Genomic DNA, 19,490 nt, shown 5'->3' on the forward strand with positions numbered 1-19,490 from the left:
TGCTTTCCCAAGGAATGCCGGTTTGCAGGAGGGGGAGGGGGAATGGCACGCACCCACCCACCCACGTAACCACCCCCATCAGAGATGAAATGTTGTGGTCAGAGCTCGACAATCCAAGGGAAGGGTGTTTGCAGGTACCAGAAACTTGGGTTTTCTGCTTTGTGGTCACTAGTCCTCATGATTCTGGAGGAACAAATGTTATAACGGGAACATTGCAAGTTCTTCGGCCATCGGTTTAACTCAAGGTGACCAAATGGAGGAGGTTAGAGTAGTGATCTTTCCCAGATTTATCTGGGGATGCGAAGGCTGGAATTTGGCCTCCCCCCCCCCCCCACATACGAGACTCCCTTATCTTTATTTGCCCTCCCTCTCGGTCCCTCCAATTCCCAACAGGATACATCCGGTCCCGTTTGGCAGCTCGACCTGCATATTTTCCTTAATCGTCTCTGGAAAAGTAGAAGAGCTGCAATCGCCAAATCTTTATCTGCTCGTTGGGATGGTCTGGCAAGCTTTTACCCCTGGCTGGAGAAGGCAGTGGGAAAACGTTCGGTCAATCTCCCGTGGGGATTTTGGAAAGCCAACAAGCCGCCATGTGTCTCTTGTCTCCTTGTCAGTTCCCAGTTGGGTCCACCATGGGAAATTCCGCCCCCCCCCCCGGTAGAAGTCCGTATCTGTAGCTCGGGGTTGAACAGTGGGATCCCCTGGGCCCTTTTTGTGTTGAGTTGTTGGCTTGCAGATGTTTCATTACCCAACTAGGGAACCTCATCAGGATAAAGAGAGTTGGGAGGGATCTTGGAGGGACGGGGAGGTTGTGGAAATGAGAAAAAGCAGCTCACCAGCAAAAGTTTCAGCAAAGCCGCCGTATCGCGGTCTCCGTCACGTTGAAGAGCAACACTCGGGACTTCGGACTTGCTGGAAATGCAGGGAAAGACGTGGTTATTTTATCAGCCCCTCTCCGCATGTCGTCCTTCCTTCCTTCTTCCTTAACTACTTCCTTCCTTTCCCAACTCCTTTCTTCCTTCTCTCTCTCCCTCCCTCTCCTTCCTTCGCCTTCCTTCTCTCTTCTTCCTTGCTTTCCTTCCTCCCCTCCTTTTCTCCTTACTTCCTTTCTTCCCTCCTTCCTTTCTTCCTTCCTTCCTTTCTTAAGTCTTTCCCAACTTCTTCCTTTCATTTCCTTCCTTCCTTCCCCCTTTCCCTTCCTCCTTTTGTTCCCTCCCTCTTTCCTTCCTTCTCCCACCTTCCTTACCTCCCCTTCCTTCCTTCCTTTCTTAAGTCTTTCCTTCCTTTCCCAACTTCTTCCTTCCCTCTTTCCCTTCCTCCTTTTGCTCCCTCCCTCCCTCCTTCCTTCCTTCCCTCCCTCCCTCTTTCCTTAACTCCCACCCTCCTTACCTCCCTCCCTCCCTCCCTCCTTCCCTTTCTTTCTTCCTTCCTTAAGTCTTTCCTTCCTTTCCCAACTTCTTCCTTCCCTCTTTCCTTCCTTCCCTCTTTCCCTTCCTCCCTTTGTTCCCTCCTTCCTTCCTTCCCTCCCTCTTTCCTTCCTTAATTCCCACCTTCCTTCCCTCACCTCCCTCCTTCCTTCCCCTTCTTTCTTCCTTCCTTAAGTCTTTCCTTCCTTTCCCAACTTCTTCCTTCCCTCTTTCCTTCCTTAACTCCCACCTTCCTTCCCTTCCCTCCCCTTCCTTCCACCTCTTCCTTCCTTCCTTCCTTCCTTAAGTTTTTCTGGTGCTTTGGAAAATAGGTTGACCCCCTCTTTCTGTGGTAGCCCCTTAGATATTGGAAGACACGATGGGTCAACCAGGTTTCCCACTCACTTCCATGTTGCCCCCAGTCCTTCTCTTTACCAGGTCCTCTTGATGCTATCTAGACGGGTCATGACAAATCCACTAACCCAGGGGTCTCCAACCTTGGCAACTTGAAGACTTGTGGACTTCAACTCTTAGCATCCCTCAGCCAGAATTTGCTCAGAATTCCTCAGCCAGCTTTCCCAGAGGAATTCTGGGAGTTGTAGTCCACAAGTCTTCAAGTTGCCAAGGTTGGAAACCCCTGCGACTAACCAACAACTCAACTCAAGAGAGCACCAAGGATTCTAGAATTCTCCCCCCACCTGGTCCTTCTCCTAACACCACGTCCCTTTTTTAAAAAAGTTTTTTTTTATTTTTTTAAAAACATACAAACATAAAAGCATCATCCATTCAAATTCCAAATACAATGTGTCGGTGTGTGTGTATTACATTTTTGTGTAAACAAGAATTGCCTATCATTAATTTATTTATTCCTCCATTTTATCATCAAGTTGTAATCAAATATTTTTGGCTAATCAATCTCTAATAATCTTTCTGGAACAATGATTTTATCTTATTACCCTATCTTATCCATCCTTTTAAAAGAATTATATCGTTCAGTAATTTTTAACCTGTTAAAAACTACACATTTCTTGATCGTAATTTCCCTTCTAACCATTGGTAAAATAAGTCCCATACTTTATAAAATTGTTTATCTTCCTGTTCTCTAATTTCAAACGTCAATTTACTCATTTCTGCACAGTCCATAATTTTCTTCATAATTTCATCCTGAAACGGCAATTTCTCATTTTTCCAATTCCTTGCAATTTTTTTTTTTTTTAATATATTTATATCCCGCCCTTCTCCGAAGACTCAGGGCGGCTTACAATGTATAAGGCAATAGTCTCATTCTATTTGTATATTTACAAAGTCAACTTATTGCCCCCCCAACAATCTGGGTCCTCATTTTACCTACCTTAAAAAGGATGGAAGGCTGAGTCAACCTCGGGCCGGGCTTGAACCTGCAGTAATTGCAGGCTGCTGTGTTCTAATAACAGGCTTTACCAGCCAGAGCTATTACGGCCCTACAAATACAGTTCTAGCTGCTGTAATTACATTCACAATCAAATATCTCGGTTCTCTACTATAGGTTTCAGGTATTTATTTATTTTTATTCATTATTATATTTGTATACCACCCTTCTCCCGAAGGACTCAGGGCGGTTCACAGCCAGTAAAAACAAAATACATATAATACAAATTAAAAACAATATAAAAAACTGATTCGATTAATGGCCTAAAAAAATTAAAATACAATTAAAACCCCGTTTAAAACCCCTAATTCAAAACCCCGATTTAAAACTATGTTCAAGCTAGTATAATTCCCAATAGAAGGACTTCTGGTTTTATGTCCCTTTTGTGTGACTTCTAACCCATTTCAGGTCCCATCACCAAAACCCAACCAGCCTCGGCCAACCCGCCTGCATCGGAGAGCAGCAGCACCAACCACAGTTTGGGAAGCACCCAGAGCACCCCCTGTTCTACCAGCAGCATGGCATAGCAGCACCCTGAAAACGGGGGGAAGCCACAAGGACTTCTCAGAGGGAAAAGCATCGGGGAACCTGCAGAGCGGTTGGGTTCCAAGGTTGGTGAGGAAGGGTCACCTCCAAGCCCAGCGGACTTCGGTTCTTCCTCTTCCTACATCGAAAAGTTGGGCGTTTCCAACCAAGCAATTTCAAAAGCCACTTCTTGGAAACCATCGGGATAGGTTGATGGGCACAGGGATCCCGACCACTTTAATCTGGGACTAGCCATCGGGATCCCCATCAATGTTGTCCATTGTTGCCAAGGTCTTCAAGGTTGGATTGTCGGATTAGACTGTTTTCGTGTTAGGCACCAGATAGTGCGTGGGAAGACCAGTGGTGGAATTCAATATTTTTTTTTTTTACTATCGGTTCTGTGGGCATGGCGTGGCTTGGTGGGCATGGCTGGGGAAAGATATTTCAAAATCCACCATTCCTTCCCCACTCCAGGGGAAGGATACTGCAAAATCCCCATTCCCTCCCCACTCCTAGGGAAAGGATTATTACAAAAAAATGTTACTTTTAAAAGCATTTTTTTTACAACCTATTCGGCCGACTTTATAAATCACTTTTTATAAAGTCAGCACGATCTAAGAGCCCTTTTTTTTTTTACTTTTAAAAGCATTCGGACGAATAAGTTGTAAAAAAAATGCTTTTAAAAGTAAAAAAAAAAAAAGGCTCGGACGATCGCGCGGCTCAGCTGCGATCGTCAGAGCCTCTCTGTTTTTACTTTTTAAAAGCATTTTTTAAAAGAAGCGGGCAAGCGGGCGATTGGGTGGGCATTGGGGGGGGGGCAGGGATTTTGGCTACCGGTTCTCCGAACCACCCGCCACCATTGTTACCAGATCGGTCGATCCGGTCCGAACCGGGAGCATTTCACCCCCGGGTTAGACTAGAAGGCCTCTAAGGTCCCTTCCAATTCCGTTATTCAGTTAAGTCAAAGAGTTAATGCAGGAGAGCAGCCCCCCTCCCCACAAGATAATGGCAAATCATATCCCTGTATTTTGGGGCATTTCTGCACCCCGGTTGGTTTGGGCCGCCCCGAGTATTAATCCAAATTATACTCACTTCAGCCGGTTTGTGTGAAAAGAGCTCGTAGGTTTTTAGCATTCCTCCTCGTTGTAAAAGGACTCTTGTTCTGAAAAGACGTATCATTGTACGTATATAAATAACTATACATAGAATATATTTTGTAAACTGTATACAGGGAAATTATACCGCGCCTACTCACCATTGTCAGTTCTGGTTGTTGTTTATTTTAAACTCCTCGGATGGGCGAAGGGGCTAAAACAGGATCCCAGAAGCCATTAAATTGAAGGGTGGGGGAAGCCCGCAGGGGAAACTGAGTCACGCCTGCCGAACGTCCCACCAGATGCATTTCCGATCAACGTCAAGAGCCCAGCAGGAGCTGCTCCAGCTGCAAATACAGATGCTGGACGGCTCGGAAACTGTCTGGGTTTGATTGACAGATACAAGTAAGGGTAGGTTTTTTGGGGTTTTTTTTTGCAGCAAGCTGACCTATTTTGCATACAGCAGCCTTTTGTCGCCCCCTGGAGGCCAGGATGTGTTTCTCTTGGGGCTTTTTCCACGCCAAAGGGCCCCCTGTTGGATGGTTTTAAAAATGCACGTCGGAAGATTCCGAAAAGGAGCAGCTCCCGTTCAAAGCATGAAATAGACAGCAACAGATGAGCAAAGAATTCCAATTTGCCATGTTTAATTGATTCATTCGGAGCATTTATTCGCTTGGAATCTGAGTCTCTGCGTCTGTCAAGTTTTTTTTTCCCCGTCTCCCCATTATTCCAAAATTTACACTCAAGACAGTTTTTACAAAGGCGGCTCGAAAGAGAAACAAATTAAGACTTTGAAAAATAGCTGTAAACATTGTTAACAGAAAACCACTTTTTCTTCGATAAATTAACTTTTATCAAGTCAGCATGATCTACACTTCCTGCTCCTGGGCTGGGAAGGTGGGAAAGGGGGACAGGAAGGAGAAGATCCACAGACATTAAGGAAGCAGGAAAATTATTATTATTTTTTAAAATAACAGTCGTCCGTCCATCTGTTTGGTGCTCTGAGAAAGTCACAGGATTACCCCACCCACCCGGGGGGAAAAAAAATCCCAGAATTGCATCAGTGCAAGACAAGATTCCAGCTCAACAGCTTGCAAATTCCAGAGGGAGGGAGGGAGGAATTAAAACAGAAAAGAGTTTGCAGGCTCCATTTGTAAGATTTTCGGAGAATGTACACCCAGCAATCGGCTGCTTAAGACACGAGGAGGCTTGTGTTTGGGGATCTTTGGAATCCTGGAAAAGAAATTTGAAACCACCCCAAAAGGGGTGGGGGGGGGAGGCGGAATCTAGGGGCAATTTCATCCGCACTTTTATGCAACTTGGAGAGGCAGGCATAACATTGCTTAAAAAGAGGATTGCATCCAAGTTTAGCAATCCTACATTTTGGGGGTGGGCAAGGGGAATTCACTAGATTTGGAGCGAAGTCCTAAAGAGAAATATAAATGAACTAGGGCAGGTTCCCCACAAGAATGGAAAATGGAAAGAGGGGGGGGGGAGGGAAAGGAAGGAAGGAAGGAAGGAAGGAAGGAAGGAAGGAAGGAAGGAAGGAAGGAAGGAAGGAAGGAAGGAAGGAAGGAAGGAAGGAAGGAAGGCGGGGGGACAAGGCAGGAGAGGGGAGGAAAGGACAGGAGAGGAAAGGGAGAAAGGGAGGGGAGGGAGGGAGGAAGGCTGATATGGAAGGGAAGCCAGAAAGAAAGGGAAGAAATGAAAGAAGAGAAGGGGGAAAAGGAGAGAAAAGGAAAGGAAGAATGGAAGGGAAAGGAAAGAAGGAAAGGAAAGAAGGAATGGGAAAGGGGAAGGAAGAGGAAAAACGAGAGGAAAGAAAAGGAGGAAGGAAGGGGAAAAGGAGAGGAAAGAAGGAAGGAAGGGAAGGGAAAGGAGGAAGGAAGGAAGGAAGGAAGGAAGGAAGAAGGAAGGAAGGAAGGAAGGAAGGAAGGAAGGAAGAGGAAGGAAGGAAGGAAGGAAGGAAGGAAGGAAGGAAGGCAGGCGGACAAGGCAGGAGAGGGAGGAAAGGACAGGAGAGGAAAGAAAAGGAGGAAGGAAGGAAAGGAGGAAGGAAGGAAGGAAGGAAGAAGGAAAGGAAAGGAAAGGAAAGAAGGAAAGGAGGAAGGGAAGGGAAGGGAAAGGAGGAGGAAGGCTGATATGGAAGGGAAGCCAGAAAGAAAGGGAAGAAATGAAAGAAGAGAAGGGGGAAAAGGAGAGAAAAGGAAAGGAAGAATGGAAGGGAAAGGAAAGAAGGAAAGGAAAGAAGGAATGGGAAAGGGGGAAGGGAAGAGGAAAAACGAGAGGAAAGAAAAGGAGGAAGGGAAGGGGGAAAAGGAGAGGAAAGGGAAGGAAGAAGGGAAGGGAAAGGAGGAAGGGAAGGGAAGGGGGAAAAGGAGAGGAGAGGAAAGAAGGGAAGGGAAGGGATTGCAAAGAGAAGCTAAGCTAGCTTTTAGTGGTCTCCCCCCCTTCTTAACTCTCACTGCCCACAAGGGATTTTAAACAAATGAAGCCTTCCAGCCATTAAAGAAGACAGTGAAAGTTTGGGCAGCATGGATGCCTCTCAAGAACCCCCCAAAGTTCCCCTAAAATTAAGGGGAGGTCGATCCTGGCAGGGCTGCCAGTGTGGGAACCTTTTGATCAGGTTTCCACGCACGCACCGCACTCCACCCCATCCCATCCCTCAAACCGCGTCAATTCCTCTTGCAGAACGCAGGCGGAATTCTCCAGGTGGGTTAAAAAAGCTGGAGTTGGGGAACTACACCGCCCATCAGCCACGGCCTACTTTCGCCTGGCGGGGGGGGGAAAGAAGATGGGAGAGGTATTCTGACCGCCCCACGTTTGAGTATAGAATGGATGTGGGCAACGGTGGAGTCCAATTGCAGCAAAGTGGGGGAGGGGGGGGTTGAAATGCTTGGTCCCACCGTCCCCGAAGTTATCGTAAGTTTTGGCAGCTCGTTGGAAGAACACAGTGACTCTCTCCTCCCCCCGACTCCCCCCAAAAAAGGCACTTGGATCTCAAGGGGGATCAGCCCAGGGACACCCCCCACCCCAAAACCAGTCCATACCCTACTGGGCCCGGCTAAGCTTGCTTTTCTGGGCTCCAGACTGTAGTAGGCACCAAGCATGTAGAAGCATCGTACTCCATACGACCGGTCCTTTTCAATGTCCACCACCCCAAAACAGAGGTCCAGAAGTAGAGATGGGGAGCTCAAAAATGGAGGGGGGGACCATTTGTGACAAGTGAGTAGCAGCGTCCCCCAAGGGTATAGCCCAACGGATCAAGGCAGCGAGTGATCGAAGACGGGGATGGAAAAACGGGAGAGGAACGTCGACGGGACACGGCGAATGAGTGAGTTGAGAAGGCACATGGGCGTTTCGGAGGCGTGGTGGTTTGTATCTTGCCTCGGGTTGTGCTGAGGAACATGTTGGGTGGATACCCCCCCGTCCATTGCTCGAGGCTGGAGGAGATGGTTGACCCCACCAAAGGTCCCCGCTTGGTTATGAGAAAAAGGACCATGTCTCCAAGCCGGTGCAGCAGACGGACCTCAAGTGGTTCAACCATCAACGTTCAACCATCAGGTAAGATGCCACCAATCATAGTTGTCTGGAGTTCGATTCGCTTCAGTCGAGGACTCAACCCGGACCACCCAGGAATGGCGTGGCTGTACGTGCCCCGTGGTTCCACACCACAGATAGGGGCGAGACATCAAGGCCTCTGCCGCCCTATCCACTTTGGCAGAAGACGGCGTCCCATGGGCCTACTGAGAAAGACTGGGATCCAGCAGCTTCAAGACGCCCCCGACCAGATGCAGACTGCCCGTTACGAGGACACGGATGGCCACGGCTTCCTTGAGCAGAACGGCCCCGCTGCTGGCCACGGGGTGCGGGTGGAGTCCCTGGGGCGCCAGCGCTGGCAGATTTGGGTCCCGGCCTTGGGTGATCCACTGCAAAGCATGTGAGATGCAAGGGAAAACCAAGGAGTTGGAATTGAGCGGGCGGGTGGAGGAGGCGGCGAAGATCGGGGGGCTGTGATGCAGGGGCTGCTTCAGCCAGCCCCCCACCTCGGGCAAGACGGGGAACCAAGGGTCCTGCGTCAATTTGGCCTCCATCAGCCGGTTCCAGTGGTTCTGATTCTGCAGGCAGCGGGTCAGGACGTTCTCCAAGGTGACGTTGAAATTTTGCTGATCTGCAGATTTGGGGGAAAAAAAGAAAACAAGGAAGGCAAGGGGAGATGTCAGAATGAGGCCCCCTCCTCATTTCTCCACGTATTTTGCAAATATTGTCATGAAAGCCATAGAGCAGGGGTGTCAAACTCAAGGCCCGGGTGTTTAGATCTGGCCCGCGGGGCCGCCCTGGAAACAGTGAAGGACTGGCCCGCAGCGCCTCTCCCAGTGAAAACAAGAGCTCGGAAGGGCTGCGTACAGCCCTCCTGAGTACCGTTTTCACTGGCAGAAGGTTGCAGGAGGCTGTCGCAGCTGAAAACGGAGCTTGGGAGCCCGTTTTCACTGGCAGAGGGCTCGGGTCACCACAGGCGCCCCCAACATGAGTGATATCGAGCTGGCCATGCCACCCCCAGCCCTCCCCAAGTTCAAAAAGAATGTTGTGGTCTGCCAGCAGCCTGCGGAGCTGCCTGAGGTGAGGCCAGGGCCTTCGGGGAGTGAAGTGCGGATTCCGGAGCCTCCAGAGACTGATAGTAGTGAGACAGAGGAACAGGAGGAGCCTGTTCCTAATGCACGCATGAGAAGAGCTGCCAGAAGGCAAGAGCAGCTCAAGCAAAACTCGGGAGTAGGGCCAGGAGATGATTGGCCCCTCCCATAAGGCTTAAAACAGACCAGCAACGGCGTTTGGGGTTTGCCGGAAAACAACATTGTAGCTGCGTCTTCGTATCCGTCTTTGTTTTTGTGACTTCTGGACGTTTGCCAGGAAGGGCCTTTGGCAGTTTGCCTAATTGGACTAAGGTTGCTGAGATAACTGAGGAATTTGTGTTGGGAGGCATTTGTTTTACTTTGAGTTGAAGATGCTGGGAATGAAGTAATTCCCAGCTGTTCGAATAAAGTTTGTTTTTCCACGGACTAAGTTTATTACTACCTACTTGGGCCTGGGTCACAACAGGCATGCACAAGAGCAAAGCACATGCGCGGAAGGCCGGGCGCATGTGAGAAAGGCAGGCGCATGCGCGGCCTGGGCACGCGCTTGTATGCTCGCTTCATGAGCATACGCAGCGAACCAGTAGTAACATAATGTGAAATCCACCGCTGGCACATACCCACATATATTATATGATGCGAAGAAACCTCAGACTTTCCTCAAGACCTACCTGCGTTTCCCACCGTCGACACCTCTGTGTAGTTGGGGCAGAAAACAGCGTAATCAAAATGGCAGGGCTGCAAAACAGAAAACAGCTAAGAGAAGTAAATCAGGTTTAGCATTGTTGTCCCGTTCGGGGTGCTATCCTTAAAGGACTCGCTTGCAACCTGGAGGGACGGGGAGGTTGTGGAAATGAGAAAAAGCAGCTCACCAGCAAAAGTTTTAGCAAAGCCGCCGTATCGCGGTCTCCCGTCACGTTGAAGAGCAACACTCTGACTTCGGAGCCGCTGGAAACGCAGGGAAAGACGTGGTTATTTTATCAGCCCTTCTCTGCATTTTGTCCTTCCTTCCTTCTTCCTTAACTACTTCCTTCCTTTCCCAACTCCTTTCTTCCTTCTCTCTCTCCCTCCCTCTCATTTAACTTCTTCCTTCCCTCCCTCTTTCCTTCCTTAACTCCCACCTTCCTTCCCTCCTTCCTTTCTTCCCTCCTTTCTTTCTTCTTTTCTTCCTTCCTTCCTTTCTTAAGTCTTTCCTTCCTTTCCCAACTTCTTCCTTCCATTTCCTTCCTTCCTTCCCTCTTTCCCTTCCTCCTTTTGTTCCCTCCCTCTTTCCTTCCTTCTCCCACCTTCCTTACCTCCCCTCCTTCCTTTCTTAAGTCTTTCCTTCCCTTCCCTACTCCTTTCTTCTCTCTCTCCCTCCCCCTCCTTCCTTCAACGCCTTCCTTCCTCCTTCCTTCCTTCCTTTCCCAATTCCTTCCTTCCTCTTTCCTCCTTACTTCCTTAACACTTTCCTTCCTTTCCCAATTCTTTCCTTCCCTCTTCCCCTCCCTCCCTTCCTCACCTCCCTCTTTTTCCTCCTTCTTTCCTTCTTTCCTTCCCTCCCTTTCCTTCCTTCCTTAACTCTTTTCCAATTCCTTCCTTCCCTCTTTCCCTCCCTCCCTTTTCTTCTCTCCCTCCTTCTTCTTTCCTTCCTTCCTTCCTTCATCTCCTTCCTTCCTTTCCCAATTCCTTCCTTCCCTTTCCTTCCTCCTCCTCTTTCACTTTTCACCATAAAAAAAAAACATTAAAATTTAAAAATTTAAAAATTTAAAACCCTAAGACAATAAAACCAATTTAAAATAGTAAAAACTATTATGCCAGTCCCGCTTGAATAAATAAATATGTTTTTAGTTCACGGCGAAAGGTCCGAAGATCAGGCACTTGGCATAAGCCAGGGGGAAGTTCATTCCAGAGCGTCGGAGCTCCAACAGAGAAGGCCCTACTCCTGGGGGCCGCCCGCCGACACTGTTTGGCGGACGGCACCCTGAGAAGACCCTCTCTGTGTGAGCGTATGGGTCAGTGGGAGGCATAGGGTAACAGCAGGCGGTCTCGTAAGTACCCGGGTCCTAAGCCATGGAGCACTTTAAAGGTGGTAACCAAAATCTTGAAGCGCACCCGAAAGACCACAGGAAGCCAGTGCAGACTGCACAGCAGTGGTGTTACGTGGGAGCCACAAGTGGCTCCCGTTACTACTCGCGCAGCTGCATTCTGGACTAACTGCAGCCTCCGGGTGCACCTCAAGGGCAGCCCCATGTAGAGAGCATTGCAATAATCCAACCGAGAGACATGACCAGGCGTGGTGACCGTGCATAAGGCATCCCGGTCAAGGAAGGGCGCAACTGGCGAACCAAGCGGACCTGGTAAAGGCCCTCCTGGAGACGGCCGCCAGATGTTCATCAAGGACAGCCGTCCATCCAGGAGGACACCCAAGTTGCGAACCACCTCCTTTGGGGCCAATAACTCGCCCCAACAGTCAGCTGAGGTGCAGCTGACTGTACCGGGTGCCGCATCCACAGCCACTCCGTCTTGGAGGATTGAGCTTGAGTCTGTTTCTCCCCATCCAGACCCGTATAGGCTTCCAGGCACTGGGACAGTACTTCGATAGCTTCATTGGGGTGGTCTGGGGTGGAAAAGTACAGCTGAGTATCATCAGCGTACAGATGATAACTCACCCCGAAACCACTGATGACCTCCCCTAGCAGCTTCATATAGATGTTGAACAGGAGAGGCGAGAGAATCGACCCCTGAGGTACCCCACAAGTGAGGCGCCTCGCGGACGACCTCTGCCCCCCTGTCAACACCGTCTGCGACCGGTCGGAGAGATAGGAGGAGAACCATTGATAAACGGTGCCTCCCACTCCCAATCCTCCAACCGGCGCAGCAGGATACCATGGTCGATGGTATCAAAAGCCGCTGAGAGATCTAATAGGACCAAGGCAGAGGAACAACCTCTATCCCTGGCCCTCCAGAGGTCATCCACCAACGCGACCAAAGCCGTCTCCGTACTATAACCGGGTCGGAAGCCGGACTGGAACGTGTCTAGATAGACAGCTTCCTCCAGGTACCGGGGAAGCTGTCATGCAACCACACTCTCTACAACCTTCACCACAAAGTGAAGGTTGGAGACTGGATGATAATTCCCCAAAATAGCTGGATCCAGGGAAGGCTTCTTGAGGAGGGGCCTCACCACCGCCTCTTTCAAGGTGGCGGGGAAAACCCCTTCCAATAAAGAAGCAATTATAATCCCCTGGAGCCAGCCTCGTGTCACTTCCTGAGTAGCCAGCACTAACCAGGAAGGACACGGGTCCAGTAAACATGTAGTTGCATGCAACCTCCCTAGCAACCTGTCCACATCCTCGAGAGCCACAGAATCAAACTCATCCCAAATAACCTCAACAAGACGTGTCTCCATCATCTCCATTGGATCATCGCAATTTTGGTCCAGACTATCCTGAAGCTGAACGATTTTATCGTATAGATAACCGTTAAACTCCTCAGCTCGTCCTTGTAAGGGGTCATCCCGTCCCTCCTGTTGAAGGAGGGAACGGGTCACCCGAAACAAGGCGGCCAGGCGGTTATCTGCCGATGCAATGAGGGTGGAAACGTAAGAACGTTTCACCTCCCTCATTGCCACTAGGTAGGTCTTAGTAAAAGACCTCACTAGTGTCCGATAAGCCTCGGAACGGCTAAATCAGGTTTAGCATTGTTGCCCCGTTCGGGGTGCTATCCTTAAAGGACTCGCTTGCAACCTGGAGGGACAGGGAGGTTGTGGAAATGAGAAAAAGCAGCTCACCAGCAAAAGTTTCAGCAAAGCCGCCGTATCGCGGTCTCCCGTCACGTTGAAGAGCAACACTCTGACTTCGGAGCCGCTGGAAACGCAGGGAAAGACGTGGTTATTTTATCAGCCCTTCTCTGCATTTTGTCCTTCCTTAACTACTTCCTTCCTTTCCCAACTCCTTTCTTCCTTCTCTCTCTCCCTCCCTCTCATTTAACTTCTTCCTTCCCTCCCTCTTTCCTTCCTTAACTCCCACCTTCCTTCCCTCCTCCTTTCTTCTCTCCTCCTCTTTCCTTCTTCCTTCCTTCCTTCCTTTCTTAAGTCTTTCCTTCCTTTCCCAACTTCTTCCTTCCATTTCCTTCCTTCCTTCCCTCTTTCCCTTCCTCCTTTTGTTCCCTCCCTCTTTCCTTCCTTCTCCCACCTTCCTTACCTCCCCTCCTTCCTTTCTTAAGTCTCTCCTTCCTTTCCCAACTCCTTTCTTCCTTCTCTCTCTCCCTCCCTCTCCTTCCTTCAACGCCTTCCTTCCCTCCCTTCTTCCTTACTTTCCTTCCTCCCTTCCCTCTTTCCTCCTTACTTCCTTAACACTTTCCTTCCTTTCCCAATTCTTTCATTCCCTCTTCCCCTCCCTCTTTCCCTCCTCCTTCCTTCCTTCCTCCTTCTTCCTTCTTCCTTCCCTCCCTTTCCTTCCTTCCTTAACTCTTTTCCAATTCCTTCCCTCTTTCCCTCCCCTTTCTTTCTTTCCCTCCCTCTTCTTCCTTCCTTCCTTCTTCCTTTCCTTCCTTCCTTTCCCAATTCCTTCCTTCCCTTTCCTTCCCTCCCTCCCTCCTTCCCTCCTTCCTTCCCTTTCCTCCTTCCTTCCTTCCCTCCTGCTTCTTCCTTCCTTAACTCCTTCCTTCCCTCCTTTTCCTTCCTTAACTCCTTCCTTCTTTCCTTCCTTAACTCTTTCCCAATTCCTTCCTTCCCTCTTTCCCTCCCTCTCTCCCTTTCCTTCCTTCCCTCTTCTTCCTTCCTTCCTTCCTTAACTCCTTCCTTCCCTCCTCCTCTTTCACTTTTCACCATAAAAAAAAACAACGGGATTTCCAGGCCTGCTGTAATGCAAAAACTACAGCCCAGAAATGCAACAATATAAGACTCCCCGATCCGTTTTGCAAAGGTATTTCCGTTGCCGAGGGTTTTCGGCTCTGTTCCCTCCAGCTTCAGAAGAGAGATTTCCCACCAATACTCCCAACCCCATTCCGGCTTACTCCGTAGGTTTGTCTTCGTTCAGGGCCGCTTGGCGAAACCAGCGGACACAGGCTTGCATACTGCTGGTGGTGTGGGCCCCGTCGATGTACCACGTCACCGGGCCGTGGTGCAGCACCTGGTTGCGTCCGAGCCACACGGCTGCCTGCAGGCCTGGGGAGGAAAAGCAAAACTCAGCCGTGCTGAGAACTCTGCAGCCTCCTGATCAGGAACTAAGTTTCTAGTCCTCATGATTCTGGAGGGGATCAGATAAGAGAAGTGGGCAGAATCTGGTTAAAAAAACAACAACATAGGGTTTTCTTTGGCTTAAAAATGAATCAAATATTGAAAGTCTTTTGCGTTGGTTCTTTTGCCTCCTGCAATGCTATGTGTGGTTAACCAATATCACGCTAAGCTATGAATGGTGGTTCTCAAATGCTGGCTTCACACAACACAGGGATTAAGGAGAAACCTCCTAACAGTGAGGACAATTAACCAGTGGAAAAGCTTTCCTTCAAAAATCGTGGCTGCTCCATCACTGCAGGCTTTTAAGAAGAGTCTAGATCAGTGGTTCTCAACCTTTATAGTGCTGCGACCCCTTTAATACAATTCCCCATGATGTGGTGACCCCAACCGTAAAATTATTTTCGTTTTGAATTTATCTGCGCCTGAAGCCGTATTGGCTAGCGATCTGAACTGCTTGCGATTGCCTTGAGGACGGAGGCATTAAAGCGGAGACTCCTCCCCTATTAAGTTTATCGCGCCTGAAGCCAGATTAGGCTAGCGATTGGGAGTGATTGCAGCTGGCTTGAGAGGGAGACGTCAGAGCAAAGATTTCTCTCTTTTTTAATTCATCATTGCGCCTGAAGCCGAATTCGGCTAGCGATTTGAAGAGCCTGCAGCTGGCTTGTGGAGTCAACCATTGGAGTGCGATTCTTCGACTCGCAAGTATACTTCCCATATTTCCGATGGTCTTAGGCGACCCCTGGCAAATCATCATTCGACCCCCAATGGGGTCGCGACCCACAGGTTGAGAACCGCTGGTCTAGCCCCTGGGCCGGATGCATCACGTGCTGGCCCTGCCCCCACCCGGTTTAGCGAAGGGGGGAAAAGTCCCGATACACCATGTGAGGCTGTGACGATGTGAGTTTGACACCCTCCCCCGCGACTAGACAACCATTTATCTGAAATGGTGTAGGTTTTCCTGCTTGAGCAGGGGGGTGGACTAGAAGACCTCCAAGGCCCCTTCCAGCTCTATTCTATTCCTATTCCTTTCTATTTCTATTTCCATTTCTTTTCTGTTTCTTTTCTTATTCTAATCTATTCTATTTCTATTCTATTCCTTTTCTTAGTCTATTCTATTCTATTCTATTCTATTCTATTCTATTCTATTCTATTCTATTCTATTCTATTCTATTCTATCCCATATCCTATTCTATTCTGTTCTATTCCATTCCACTATTATTTCATATTCTATTCTATTCTATTTTTCTTATTCTATTCCCTTTCTTAATCTATTCTTTCCCATATCCTATCCCATATTCTATTCTATTCTATTCTATTCTATTCTATTCTATTCTATTCTATTCTATTCTATTCTATTCTATTCTATCCCATATCCTATCCTATTTTTCTCATTCTATTCCTTTTCTTAGTCTATTCTATTCTATTCTATTTCTATTCTATTTTTCTTATTCTATTCTATTCTATTCCTTTTCTTATTCTTATTCTTATTCTATTCTATTCTATCCCATATTCTATCCCATATCCTATCCTATCCTATCCCATATTCTATTCTATTCTATTCTATTCTATTCTATTCTATTCTTAGAATAAGGCAATCCTTATGATTTATATTGATATATTGACCATCAATTGTGTTGTAAATGTTGTACCTTGATGAACGTATCTTTTCTTTTATGTACACTGAGAGCATATGCACCAAGACAAATTCCTTGTGTGTCCAATCACACTTGGCCAATAAATTCTATTCTATTCTATTCTATTCTTCTTATTCTATTCCCTTTCTTAATCTAGTCTATTCTATCACATTCTATTCCATTCTAGAATCCCATATTCTATCCCCTATTCTATTCTATTCTATTCTATTCTATTCTATTCTATTCTATTTTTCTTATTCTATTTTTAAGTCTATCCTATTCTATTCTATCCCATATCCTATCCCATATCCTATTCTATTCTATCCTATCCTATCCTCTCCTATCCTATCCATGCTTTAAGCTCACCCAAACCCTTGAAGATACAGTTTCGAATAAGCCATTCAAAACCTCTTTGTTAAAGGTTTAAGTTAAAAGCCAAACTGTCACGTCTCTCCCCCATGACTTTAAGTGGCATAATCGATTCTTTCCGTTCCTAGTCCCCGTGCTGCTCTGCATCCCATCAACAGATGTCCTTGATGGGACCGAGCCAAAGAGAAGACTCAACACTGTTGGCTTTGTTGCAACCAGGAAACGGTCCTTCTGCCTGGGCTGACTTGATGAATTGCTGAAAGTCAAGGACAGGGAAGGAGGGAGGGGCAGGAAATAAGTCAGGAGGCAGCATTGGGGGTGGAGGGAGGGAGGGAGGAATGGGGAGAGGAGGAGGAGGAGGAGGAGGGGGAGGGGGAGGGGGAGGAGGAAGATAATAGTGAGGAGGAGGAGGATGACAAATGCTAAGAAACATAAGGTAGATAAGGAGAAGATAGATAAGGAGGGGGAGGAGGAATATATAACAAGAAGGAGAGGAGGAGGAAGAGGAAACAAATGATAAGAAACATAAGGTAGATAAGGAGGAGGAGGAAGAGAAGGAGGAAATATATAACAAGAAAGAGAAGAGAGAAGAGGAGGAGGAGGAGGAGGAGGAGGAAATATATAACAAGAAAGAGAAGAGAGAAGAGGAGGAAGAGGAAGAGGAACAGGCAGATAAGAAGCAGAAGATAGATAAGGAGTGGGAGGAGGAAATATATAACAAGAAAGAGAGAAGGAGAAGGAGGAAGAGGAGACAAATGATAATACAGATAAGATAGATAAAGAGGAGATAGCTAAGGAGGAGGAGGAAGAGGAGGAGGAAATATATAACAAGAATTCTTCTTAGAAGTCGTCCAACAAGGAGGAGGAGGAAGAGAAAGAGAAAGAGAAAGAGGCAGATAATAAGAAGGTAGATAAGGAGGAAGAGGAGAAAGAGGAGGAGACAAAAAACATAAGGTAGATAAAGAGGAGATAGCTAAGGAGGAGGAGGAAGATAGATATAACAAGAAAGAGAAAGATGAGGATGGGGAGGAGGAGGAGGAGGAAATATATAACAAGAGAAGAGAGATGAGGAGGAGGAGGAAGAGGCAGATAATAAGAAACATAAGGTAGATAAGGAGAGAGATAAGGAGGAGGAGGAGGAAATATATAACAAGAAAGAGATGAGGAGGAGGAAGAGACAGATAATAATAAGAAGCTAGATAAGGAGGAGGAAGAGAAGGAGACAAATAAGAAATATGAGGTAGAAAAGGAGGAGAGAGATGAGGAGGAGGAGGAGGAAATATATAACAAGGAAGATAGATAAGGAGGAGAAGACAGATAATAAGAAAGATAAGGTAGCTAAGGAGATAGAGGAGGAAGAGAAAACATATAATAAGAAAGAGAAGACAGAGGAGGAGAGAGACAAAAGATACATAAGGTAGATAAGAAGAAGGAGAAAATAGATCATGAGAAGGAGGCCCCATACCTTGTACCATGGGCTGGTCCGGCTTAAAAGCAGGAGCCAAGCCGGGAACCCTCTTTGATGGAGCTTCAGAAATTCGCCACGAGTCCTTCAGCTCACCGGTTTCTGAAAAAAGGGAAACTATAAATCTAAATAAACCAGGGAAACCCACCCACCCACCCCTTTGTTCCTGCCTCTGTCAAGATGCTACTGGCACTTTCTCTCCACGGAGTATCAACCTTCTCTCCCCAAGTCCAGCTCAACTTCGAGAAACCGGGATGAAGATCAGGAAGGGCTAGCAGGAGGACACCTTACCAAGAACAAGCCAACCAGTGTTTGTGTGTTTGTGTGTGTGTGTGTGTATACGTGTGGGGGTGGGGGGGGGTGTACGCATGGGTCTTTCCTTACCTAGATACCCACAACGGCCCAGCCACGTGTGGGACAGCTGGAGGGCTAAAGCAGCGTTAGACCGTTGATGGTCACCGGCTAAACCTAGTTGAAGGAGCTTGTCATCGTCTTCGAAGTCATCCAGGTCCGGGCAGAGAAAAAGCGGACACTGCAGAAGAGAAAGGAGACCAAAGAGTGATTTTAGCTCCATAGAAGCAGCTCAGCCTGCAGCATGAAAACAGGGGGCTGGACTAGAAGACCTCCAAAGTCCCTTTCCGGCTCAACCTTGAGACTGTCAGGATCGAACACCTGGCAGTCAGCAGAATGATAGCCTGCAACGCTGCATTTCTAATCACTGCACCACCATGGCAGTGTAACAGAGTTGGAAGGGTCCTTGGAGGTCTTCTAGTCCAACCCTTTGCTCAAGCAGGAGACCCTACGTCACTTCAGACAATGGCTGTCCAGTCTCTGTTTAAAAGCCTCCAGTGATGGAGCACCCACAACTTCTGGTGGCAAGCTGTTCCACTGGTTAATTGCTCTCACTGTTAGAAAATTTCTCCTTAGTTCTAGATTGCTTCTCTCCTTGGTTAGTTTCCATCCGTTGCTTCTTTGTCTTTTGCAGAAGGGAATTATTTGTTTGTTTTTGTAAAAGTTTTTTTTATTTTTTAAAGACAAACAAACATACAGTACATTTTTTCTGAATAGAGTATTGACCGAGTCAAAATACATACAGCTTATTTTCCCCAAATTTAATTTATATAATTCGATTTCCGCCATTATATTCCTTTTCTACTTTTCCCTTCTTCATCTCTATTTTATATTTAATATATAATCAAGATTACCATCCGCCCTAACCTCCTAATCTTAAACTTCTTTCATTTCATTCTTTTATTTCTCCTTATCACATATATTTTCCAATAACTTTTGTATTCTATTGAAACCCTTTAAATTACAATCATTTTAATATTTCACACTTATTTCTGAATATCCATTGTTTTCTAAAAGTGGACCGGATTATCATTTCTTAGTTCCTTTATTAATCATTTTACCCTTTTAACAATATATTTCTTCAGTTTTATTTTCCATATCATCTTTTTTAAGTAAAAATATCTTATTCAGAAGAGAATTATTTGGGTGGGTGTGTTCATTAGCTTGTCTTACAATGTCATTTACCTCAGTGGTCTCCAGCTTTAGCCAAGACTTGTGGACATGTCTGCTGGTTGGGATATTCTGGGAATTGGGAGTCCACAAGTCTTCAGGTCTTGTTGTGGTCCGTGAACAACCTACAGCGATGAGGCTGAGGTGAGGCCAGGGCCATCGGGGAGTGAGGTGCGGACTCCAGAGCGTCCAGAGTCTGATAGTAGTGAGGCAGAG

The 19,490-nt window shown here is 47.3% G+C and overlaps 2 protein-coding genes and 1 long non-coding RNA gene across 5 annotated transcripts in view; 1 reads left to right on the plus strand and 2 right to left on the minus strand.

Annotated features, from left to right (window-relative positions):
- The window catches only part of ENG (endoglin), a 39,264-nt gene extending 34,662 nt beyond the window's left edge, over window positions 1–4,602 (plus strand). The window contains exon 15 of the mRNA XM_058159368.1: window positions 3,223–4,602. Coding sequence (XP_058015351.1) covers window positions 3,223–3,341 — 119 coding nt within the window. The 3' untranslated portion in view covers window positions 3,342–4,602. The remainder of the gene's footprint in view (window positions 1–3,222) is intronic.
- Window positions 2–6,243, minus strand: LOC131186106 (uncharacterized). The gene is made up of 4 exons (XR_009152298.1): window positions 4,595–6,243; window positions 4,432–4,501; window positions 837–912; window positions 2–522 (listed from the first exon to the last, which is right to left on the minus strand). It is a non-coding gene; the product is annotated as an uncharacterized LOC131186106 (long non-coding RNA).
- Window positions 6,244–6,567: 324 nt separating this feature from the next.
- Window positions 6,568–19,490, minus strand: part of FPGS (folylpolyglutamate synthase) — a 30,894-nt gene continuing 17,971 nt past the window's right edge. For 2 of the 3 annotated variants that reach the window (XM_058159477.1, XM_058159479.1), the window contains exons 10-15: window positions 18,138–18,285; window positions 17,754–17,855; window positions 14,063–14,213; window positions 12,837–12,912; window positions 9,736–9,802; window positions 6,568–8,604 (exon numbers count right to left, since the gene is read on the minus strand). In XM_058159477.1, coding sequence (XP_058015460.1) covers window positions 8,177–8,604; window positions 9,736–9,802; window positions 12,837–12,912; window positions 14,063–14,213; window positions 17,754–17,855; window positions 18,138–18,285 — 972 coding nt within the window. In that variant the 3' untranslated portion in view covers window positions 6,568–8,176. Of the gene's footprint in view, window positions 8,605–9,735; window positions 9,803–9,936; window positions 10,013–12,836; window positions 12,913–14,062; window positions 14,214–17,753; window positions 17,856–18,137; window positions 18,286–19,490 lie in introns of all 3 variants that reach the window. The other variant, XM_058159478.1, reaches the window with a different exon arrangement.

Source organism: Ahaetulla prasina, chromosome 16 (genome assembly GCF_028640845.1).
Source record: "Ahaetulla prasina isolate Xishuangbanna chromosome 16, ASM2864084v1, whole genome shotgun sequence".
In the NCBI taxonomy this organism is placed as follows: domain Eukaryota; kingdom Metazoa; phylum Chordata; class Lepidosauria; order Squamata; family Colubridae; genus Ahaetulla; species Ahaetulla prasina.